The sequence below is a fragment of the Cynoglossus semilaevis genome, chromosome 11 (assembly GCF_000523025.1).
Source record: "Cynoglossus semilaevis isolate Cse_v1.0 chromosome 11, Cse_v1.0, whole genome shotgun sequence".
Taxonomy (NCBI): Eukaryota; Metazoa; Chordata; class Actinopteri; order Pleuronectiformes; family Cynoglossidae; genus Cynoglossus; species Cynoglossus semilaevis.
The window spans coordinates 3230536-3240535 of NC_024317.1; the positions used below are offsets into that span (position 1 = coordinate 3230536).

The 10000-nt window shown below is 44.0% G+C and overlaps 2 protein-coding genes and 1 long non-coding RNA gene across 3 annotated transcripts in view; all 3 read right to left on the reverse strand.

Moving 5' to 3' along the window:
* The window catches only part of LOC103385909 (metabotropic glutamate receptor 3), a 14259-nt gene extending 10763 nt beyond the window's left edge, over nucleotides 1–3496 (reverse strand). Inside the window, exon 1 of the mRNA XM_025060047.1 lies at nucleotides 1174–3496. The gene's annotated coding sequence lies outside the window, so the exon portion shown is untranslated. The remainder of the gene's footprint in view (nucleotides 1–1173) is intronic.
* A 137-nt stretch (nucleotides 3497–3633) lies between these two features.
* Nucleotides 3634–10000, reverse strand: part of tex264a (testis expressed 264, ER-phagy receptor a) — a 48864-nt gene continuing 42497 nt past the window's right edge. The window contains exon 4 of the mRNA XM_008319931.3: nucleotides 3634–4755. Coding sequence (XP_008318153.1) covers nucleotides 4352–4755 — 404 coding nt within the window. The 3' untranslated portion in view covers nucleotides 3634–4351. The remainder of the gene's footprint in view (nucleotides 4756–10000) is intronic.
* Nucleotides 8389–8799, reverse strand: LOC112487690 (uncharacterized). The gene is made up of 2 exons (XR_003051004.1): nucleotides 8692–8799; nucleotides 8389–8640 (listed from the first exon to the last, which is right to left on the reverse strand). It is a non-coding gene; the product is annotated as an uncharacterized LOC112487690 (long non-coding RNA).

Below are 10000 nucleotides of genomic sequence, written 5' to 3' on the forward strand. Positions count from 1 at the left end.
ATGTAAACGCACACATACACACTGATGATCAATCAATCAGAGCCTCAGACTTATATCCCATCATAAAAACATCAGGGTTTATGTTCAGTCTTTGTTCTGACTGAAGGAGGAACAGGATGAAGGTTTTCTCTGTTGTGGTTTTTTATTTATTTTATTTTATTTTTTTTTATCTGCAGCACCGAGTCCACAGGGACCGACAGAGGAAGAATCCTCCCCTTAATGACTCTGTCCACTCCGGGCGACACACACACACACACACACACACACACACACACACACACACACTCTAAATATATGCGCCCCGGGGTGTTTGTGTTCATTTACATTCAGCGTGTGTTGAAAATGCAGTTCGAACTCCCGGTGATCAGATCAACACACACACACACACACACACACACACACACACCGCTTTGTCTGTGGCACAAACCCCGACAACATCTCAGTAATCTGCTGCTGCTACTGCTGCTGTAAACTAGACACCGATGCGATGTTTTTTTTTTTTTTTTTTTTTTTTTTTTTTTTTTGCGGTGAATAAAATTGTGAAGAAACGCCCTTTTCTCCAGGAGAGGAACGGCTGATGAAGATGCTACTCCTCATCCCGACACCCTGTGGCGCTCACAAACTCCTCCTCCACTCTCAGGTTTCTGGAGACTTCCAAAGCGGAGATTTGTACTTTTTTTTTGTTGCACGAACAAATTTCCTTAAATGAGTGAAATTTAAAAACATGCTGCTGGTTTTTTTGGTTTTTTTTTTTTTTTTTTTCTGTTGCCTTTTCATAATAGTTTTTCCCAGCAGCGTCGCACATGTGGTGATGACAAATGGAGCTGGATGAACTGCCATACTGACAAAGAGTTTGTCATATTGGAGAGAGAGGGATGAAAAAAAAAAAAAATATATATATATTTAGTTATATATTTGTATATATATATGTGCCGTAAACGCAACTCAGTCTCTTAAAAAACTACAAATATTATTTCCCCAGCATAAAAAGTGAGCTCAGCTCAGCAACACAATCCACCAGAGCACGGACTACGGACCATGTGCATCATTTTTTTTTTTTTTTTTTTTTTTTTTTTTTACAATTCATTCATTCATTCAGCTCTAAGCAGCTGGAAACAGAGAACGGAGAGAATACAAAACAAGTGAAGACAGAACACGCCGAGCATGTCTTACCTGTGCAGGGCTCCTGGGTTTCCAGTGTTGCACTGTAATGAACGGACGGCGTGGAAACAGCGCAGCAGAATCAGCATCAGCATCAGCATCAGCAGCAGCATCTTGTGCCACCGAGTGTCGGATGGGAAGCCTTATGAAGTCAGCCCGTGTGTCTGAGGTGAAAGTCTCCGCCTGAAGTTTGACAGGCTGCAGCCGGGAGCTGTCCGTGGTGCCGCGGAGCTGTCCGTGGTGCTGCAGAGGATCACACGACCAGCCGCAGGATGATGCTGTGCCTTCAAATGTCACAATATCCGAACACGCAACATGAGGAACTGCAACTGACGCCCACTCTGTTCGACAAAGTGGAGTAAAAAGAATTTACAGTTAACAGATGACATCAGACGTCAGTTTAAAAAAAACAAAAAACAAAACAAAGGGATTCGACCATTTTTTAAAAAAAAATAAAAAATGCACCTGTTACCCCTCAGTGTCATTAACTGATGAAAGCTCTCTCACTCTCACTCTCCCTCTCTCTCTCTCTGTGTGAGAGAACAGACGCGTCACCCTGGGTGAGTCTCAACTCTCTGAAGGTTTTTCAGAGACAGTTGAACTCAGTGCGCAGTTGTGCAATCGCAGCCCCTGCAGGCGTGTGTTCTCATCCTGATTGTACCACGTTAACACCGTCGAAGTGCAGAGCGTGGTGCTGAACCCCGCCATCTGTGGGGGAAACACTCGAAGGCAGCGCCGCTCGTCGGTGGAGCTGTCAGGGTGGCTTTAAATACGGACTCTTTAGAGACACCCGCGTTTTTTCTTCTTTATTTATCCTCCTGTTTTATTTTAAGGAGCCGCAGACAAGTTCTGACAAAGCCCGCGGAAGTGTGAGGTCATTCCTACACTGGCGCACGACGCGAAAGGTTCGCGACCCTCATTCTCAACTCCTGACACACCAGGGTTGGCATCCAAATGTGTACGATGACACGTCCCTCGCACATTTGTCGTGACGTGTAATGAGATTAATAATTAACTTCATGGGAAGGCAATAATCCCCCTGCCCCCCCCCCCCTCCACCCCCCAAAGCCGCATGACACCCCCGCGGGCTTCACATTTCATTAAATCAGGATCTGACCCAGTGTGCCATCGCAGTCTCTCTCTCTCAGTTCCCAGACTGAGGTTTTCATTTCAACAGAAGCGCATGATGATGAAAAGTGAACGTGTGGCAGACATGTGGAGAGGGCGTCTGTCCCCGGGAGTGACAGTGGCTGTTCATCTCACTGAGTAATCAGAAGGAAAAAATAAATAAATAAAATAAATAAAATCCAGGGATCTGGACTCACCTTTAGACACCGGTGAAGAAACTTTACACTTAAAACAAGAGGGAAAACAAGCTGTTGTTTGAGAAAAGAAAGGAGGAAAGTGAACTATTTGTTGTTGTGACACAACCAAATGTGACCTCTGCTTTTAACCCATCACCAACGTGAACAGTGTGTGTGTGGGGGGGGCGGTGCCTTGCTCAGTGGTAACTTGGCAGCTGGTCTGGACTGGAACCTGCTTCCTCTGGTTTCTCCAGTGACATTCATTCAACCCCAAACCACAGAAACTAACCCTGACTTTATCTCCAGACCTCTCTCTCCACCGTGCGTCTCTAATATTCTTTTTCTAGTCGGTACCGTCCCTGAACCTGCCCCAATAAAAACCCCAACACCTTCACCATTGCCACCCCCTCTCCCCCTCCCATCTCTACATTGAACCCAGTAATATATCCCAGCAAACCTGACAGTCAGGCTGTGAAACTTCACCTTCAACTCCTGCTGCAGACCTTCTGTCACCCGTCTCCTCCTCCGACCACCGAGCTCGGCCTGAAACCTCAGTTTTTAACCTCTGTTTTTATATCGTTTGTTACCTGAGGTGGAGGAGCGTCATCATCTGTCTCTCATTTACAGCTGTATTCTTTAAACCAGCGTCTTTGTCTCAGTGGAGTAGACCTCCAAGTTCTCCAGGGTTTGGTCCAACTGCACACTCCTAAAACCTCGGAGAAAGTTTGTTTTTTTATATATATGCTGAGGTTTGGAGGTGAGCAGCTACTAATCAGCATCTGTTGATTTAGAAAAAAAAAACAAAACAAAAATCTTTGTTAATAGCTGTAAACAAAGCCGTTCTTGAACAGTGACACAAATACCAAACCAGTGGCTCAGCGGACGACCACATCACTGCAGTTCCGGCCAAGGTGACATCGGTGAGTGTTTGTCGACTGAATCCACATCTGTTGCTTTGTGCAGATTAATGAAGACGAAGGTGAAGGTCAGGGTCAGGGTCAGGGTCAGGGTCACCGCTAACACAACCACAGATTCAGTTTTTTATTATTTTGAATTTTGAATTTTGACCATATTTACTCAACAACAGAGCAGAGACAGTCGTCAAAGTTAGTGCGTGGTATTATATCAAAGTTAGTCGACAGCCAATCTGGTAAAAACAACACAGGAAGTCATTTAAAAATTTTATTACAGCACTGACACATACATTACAGCTAGTCTGTGGGATTGTGGGAAGTTTTGGCTACAAAGAGAGGAGGAGAATGGTTAAAAAAATAAAAATAAAAATGACTAAATACTTTGTGTTTCCTTCAGGAGAAATCGTTGTCTTTGTCCCCTCTGTCCCCTCCAACAGTGGACAGTGTACTGATGTCCTCAGACCTGAGACGACAACGTTCCCCAGGACTTACATGAGGACATGGGAGGGTCGAGACCCCGGCGATCGTCATCCCTCACGTCTTCGTCCGAGTTAATACAGCACACGGAGACACCACACTTACTGCACACAAACACTTGACCTACGTCCCCTCAGGACGAGACGATGGAAGTGGGGGACGGCTTTAGAGGTGAGACAAGGAGGAGAACAAATTGAGTTAGAAACATGAAATGAAATTAAAAAAAAAAAAAAAATATGCTGATGGTGAACCGCAGCACGACGTGTACGAGAGAAAGAAGTTTATGTTGGAAGAAGAAGTCAGTGGTGATAATAGTTGATATATGGTTGAAGGTTGGGTTTAATGAGCGTTTGGATGGTAGTAAAGGGTGAGGAAAGGTGTTTGAAGAGAAATGCTTCAGATCCACTGTCAAGATTAACATGACCAACAGCAGCAACAACAGCTGACAAGTGTTTAGTGCCGACGTCTCACATCTCTTCATCCTCCTCCTCCTCTCTACTCCTCTCCGTCCCCCAAGGACTCCTTCTTCTCAGACATAAGTTCATCAGCTTCTCTGGCTCCACCTTCAGCCTGAGGGGGGAGCTGCTGCTGCTGCTGCTGCTGCTGCTGCTGCTGCTTCTCCCCCCGCCCCCTCTCCTCACCCTCCTCTCCCGCTCCCACTCCCCCCTGCTCCTCCTGATCCATGTCGAGCTCCTCGAAGGACGAGCCGCTGCCCACGGAGCGGTTCGAGTCTCTGTCGCTGTGGTCCCTGTGTTTAACGTCTTCGTTTGCGTCCAGGACGTCCCTCAGCGGCAGAGAGGACGCCAGAGACGCAGCGGTGGAGGCAGCCAGGGACGTCTCTCTGCTGTCCCAGGGCACGCCCCCGCTCACTGAGCTCACGTCGCTGTGGGAGTCGGCACCTGTCGGAGCACAGATCAAACATTAGGGTTTTTTTTTTCTATTTTATTATTTAGAGAATTAAACGCATAAAATCAAAATGTATTCAGAACAAACAAAGAAACGCAGTAAAAAATCAAATCAAATCACATTTAATAGTACCTTTATAAAGTCCTTAATTCCTGTCAGAGTAGTAGCACTGGAGTACCCACTCCAGGCCAGCAGGTGGCAGTAAAATCACCAGAGTTTGTTTGCCAGTCAGAAGACAACTTTCGGGACACGACTATTAAGAAACTTTGATGAACAACGTCGGACGACAAGTGTTCGACTTTTATCCGACGACAGTTTGATTTCGTTTTAAACTTCCCGATGGAAGCTCGGCTAGGGGCCTGGGTTTGCGAGTACGAAGACCAGCGCTAACCACAGTTAGCCACGACACAACTTGTTTTGAGAGTTTTTTTCCTTTTTGTAAAATGTTTTTTTGTTTGTTTGTTTTTTTTCACGTTTTGAACAAGTATATAAATTTGGGAAAAATGCAATACAAACTGAATCATTTGACATTGAGTTTTGATTTGACTGATTTTCTGGATCACATGCCGGCCAGTCTGGTCACATACAGGACATGTATTTTACATTTATCCAGAAATCCATGAACTTATTCGTCACCATCTCTCGGGTCCAACTGAAATCTTTTTTCTCAATTAGTGTCAGTTTAAGGTTAATTCAGTCAAATGTTTTCACGATTATTGTTTGGATAAATAAACCAAAGTCGTCATGTGACCTGCGGCTCAGTGAACGATGCCTTCAGGTTCAGGAAGAGTGCCGGTTTTCACAACGCCACACAACGTCCCAGTTCTATTTTAGTAATTGTCCCAAACCTCAGTTTCCTCCAGCCAAGAACACAGGGAGGAGTATTTAAAGTTCAATCTCCAGTCGGTGACAACAGAGTTCACTGTGAGCGAGTCGTGCAGTGAAGCCACTTGTGTGAATGAGTTTTAAATTCCATCTTCTTTATCGGCGATGAGACGCAGACAGAGCTGCTCAAAGAAAGACTCGGATCGTCCGGTCAGCTGGCGTTCATCCAATCGGCTTTTAATAATTTTAAATCAATACTTAATTACCGTGATTCTGACCTCGCCGCTTTCAGCCGTAACCTGGTTTTCAGATCTAATGTCCCACTGCTGAGCTCAGCTCAAAAGATCGGCCATCTTTGAAATGAAGTTGCTTTTAATTATCTGGCCTCGTGGCTCTCTGCAATTAACTGTGTTTCAGAGGGCGGCCATGTTCTGACTGCTGCTGCTGCTGCTGCTGCTGCTGCTGCTGCACATGACACACACATCTGAAACCACCACAAACAACGTCCATTAGAATAATTGGCCAAAGTCCCTGCACCCACAGCATCGACTCTCTACAGCTCACCGACTCAACTCCGTTTTAATTGGCCTTGATGCCGTTCTCATGGACCAACCAGCTCTTCATCTGCCCCGACGTCTTCAGCGATGATAAATATACCAGCGTGGAAGGTCGTCAGTTGTCGTTACAGACAGAAAAAATGGCTAAATGAGAACAACGCCGTTCTTTTTTTTTTTGTAGGAAAACCACTAACAAATTCCTCCCACACAGAGAACATCATCAGTGAACGTTTCACAGCTCAACGACCGGGGAGACTCAGAGGTGTGAGCAAAGAATACATCAACGGAATTCAGAAAAATGTCACAGGTACAGAAAATAACTTCAAACATATATATATATTTTGCAGTAGGTAGGGCAACTGGAAGGGTCGTGGGTTCGATTCCAGGACTTGTTAGATCATATGTTGTCAGGTTTTCTGCTGTAGCTCCATTTTTATTTTTCTTACAAAGCAGAGTTTATACCCCCGACTTTACTTCACCAGCCCACAGGACACTGAGCGGTGCTGTCCAATCCTGTTTCCTGCTGTTTTCACACTCCAGATGAATCCCATCGACACATCACGGGGCCTCTGCAGCAAACAGTCCATCTGGGACACGGACACGATAAGCAGGGAGTCTCTGAGCTCCACACCAAGGTCACGCTGTTCCCTTTATACGACGGAATTTCAGGAAATAAAAAAGAAAAATCTAATTATCACATCCGACGGACGGGCTCCTGCAGCAGCTCGGGACGTAACGTATGAGAAGGCCATTAAAGCTATTTGTTTATCGTCTATTTATGAGCCTGTTGATTGGCCTGCAGGTCCGAACACGACCGTCAGGAGCGAACGTAAACGGAGAATGAATGGGAGAGTACACACACACACACACACACAAGATACTATTGTAAATTACATTTAATTTGCACATAGATAAAAAAATAAATAAAATAAATCCCCCTCCGGGGGAGCTGTTGTACAGCGTGTGCTATTTTGTAAGAAATAATGCGTCCATTTAAAACAACTGGGGAGGAGATCGACCTCGGGAGCAGCGGCTGCTCACAGGACATTAGTCCAGTTTTACAGCAGCGGAGGAATTCCAACTCTCTGGCATCCTGGTAAAAACTGTCTGTTCCTCTATAAGAAGGTTCGACTAAAACGCTGGTTAAATTGGGCCCAGTGGGATTATTAGCACAGCGCTGCCTTCGTCTTCAAACTATTAGAAACAGGGACGGCTGATAATTGAACAAACACGGAGGGTAAGTCTGAGAGTCTGAACTTCTAATGAACGTTCGAGTAAACAAGACGCCGCTAAAAGACAACAACAGTCACGCTCACCCTGGAAATGTTCTTTTAAGTGGCAACAAATGGGATTTAGCAACATCTGGTGGTGAAGTTACACACCTTTTCACCTGGTTATCTTTTTATAATTATCAAAAATGTAAAATGCCTCTTATTTTTGGGATAGGAAAATCAAACTATTTACGACAGTTCTTTGGTGCTTATTGTGCAGAAAAAGCACAATAAATAACACACACAGATACAGAGAAAGCACAATAAATAACACACACACACAGATACAGAGAACAGAAAACAGAATTATTAAGAGATGAAGGTGATCATTGAACTCAAATTCAAAATAAGATGAGTTTAGCCCTCGGCTATAGCCCCCGTCCTATTGGACGATCTGACGATCCGGTCGCCCTCTACTGAGGCTGACTCGTAGTAATGTTTTTTTTTCTACAATAAAAAAGAATTTTATTATGTTCACAAACGGTTTATCAACGAAACCCAGTGGCGTATTTAACACCGAGGATTGTGGGTATATTTACAAGATTAACAAGCTGCGTGCAGCTTTTACAGCCGTGTCTGTCTGTGATCAGTGTCTGTGATCAGTGTCTGTCTGTGATCACTGTTTCCAGTTAATGAGCAGAAAATAAACGCAGTATTTACGCAGATTACAATCCTGTCAGTTTTATAACAACAACAACTTTTTGTGTTTTCTATTAAATCAGTTTATTTTGTAGATAAAAGATTAAATGTTAGTTCATCCACATGTGAAACAAATATTTATTATTAAACCCAATTAAATGATTAAAAAAGTCAAATCTGACTGTATCCCAGCTGAACAGTCCAGTGATGTTTCTGGAAGAAGTCGTTGTTCTTACCCTAAATCCTAAAATAGACTTTTTTTTGCTCAGCTCTTTCCCCTTTTAAATAATACATCACGTAGGAGTTTGTGCCACGTTTCAGGGCACATCGCAGGTTTTTTTTTTTCGGTTTTTTTTCCCAGGCTCCAGTTGAAGTCTCTGGGACCTTTTTTTATTCTGTGTTTTCTGCGTTATTTCTCGACTCTCGGACATCGTCCTGTTCGATGCTACACTTCAACACCACCAGGTGGTGGAGCACACAGATCCGTCCGCAGCTGGTTCGAGCAAACTTTAACTGATCAGCTGCTCATTAACAACTCTTTGAAATGAAGTTTCTAAAGAGGTCACAGAGGTCAGACAGTACGAACCTAAACTTCTGGACTGAACGTTTTTCCATGCAGAGGTCAGACAGTACGAACCTAAACTACGGGACTGAACTCTGTTTGTTGTGAACACGACTCAGCAGCTGAAAGTTAATAGAACGTTTTTCCATCGTCTTGATAATCGGATATTTAGACGAATAAAATATCATTACAAGTGCAACGCAACATGTTCAGCATCACTGTTAGACCTGACTGTGTTTGTCTAACTGAGTTAATTCAATAATAAAACGAGGCACAGACTTTCTTCCAAGGATGACGTCTAATAATCTGAGTGGGTTTTAAATTTAAACTTCTGAAAACAGTGTTTCCATCAATGAATTCCTTCACACCAGGTGATGATACACCAGGCTGGGGAAAGTAAAACACTTCAATAATTACGACAGGTTTTCATTCAAGCTGGGCTGAAATTTTCAACTCATTAAAATTTTAAAGCATTTTTGAGAGTTGAGAAATCACAGCTGACAAAAATAAAGTGGTGAAACTTGTCAAAGTGGCTTTAATGATGAATCTCAGACACGTCTGATGTCGTAGCTCCAGTGTCTTTGACTCAACCAGGTATATGATGATACGACAGGACGTTTGCTCAACACGGATCCAAATGAATGGGCAGGTGTCGTGTGTAATGAAATTTAATAAAGAAACTGCTGATTTCACCTGGTTTATAAAGTTTCAACTCTCAAACGGTTTGGTGTCAGAATGAGACTCTACTTCCTGCGGTAGAATTTTCTTTTTGTTTCAGAGGCTAAAACAAAAAGAAAAAAAAAAAACAAAGGAAACACACCATTGAACGTCTCTTCCTCTCTCTTCATATTAATTGACTTTGGAAGATTAAACTCATTCTCTCTCACTGCTCCACTGGTTCCACTGCCCTATGAAAATGTTTTGCAGCTCTTCAGCTCTTTGTCAGTAACTTTCTCATCTGTTACAAAGGCAAACAGTAATCTAGACTTGGTCTCGGTCCAGCGACGCCGACAAACTCATTTAAAGTTGTGAACGGCCTCGACTCTCAGCGCGGCGTAACGTCGGCGGCTCCACGGACGAGACCCCCGCTGGGCCTGGACGAGGACGAGGACTCGTCATCGGCACCGCCGCTCTTTCACCGGGTTATAAAACCTGAACAACATGTGAACGTTCTGTCAGATTTTTTTTTTTTGTTTTTTTTTTCTGGTTCTGCTCTGCTGACGTCCGAGCCGTGTTTAAAAGAGATGTTGTGTGATGTCGGTGGAGGAAACGCTGACACCTGCTGTTAATCAAAGCGACCCACACCAACTGTGGACCATTAATCCAGGGCTGTTTACTTTCCCGGGGATTCGTACGATGACAAAGTCGATAAAGCCATGGTTCC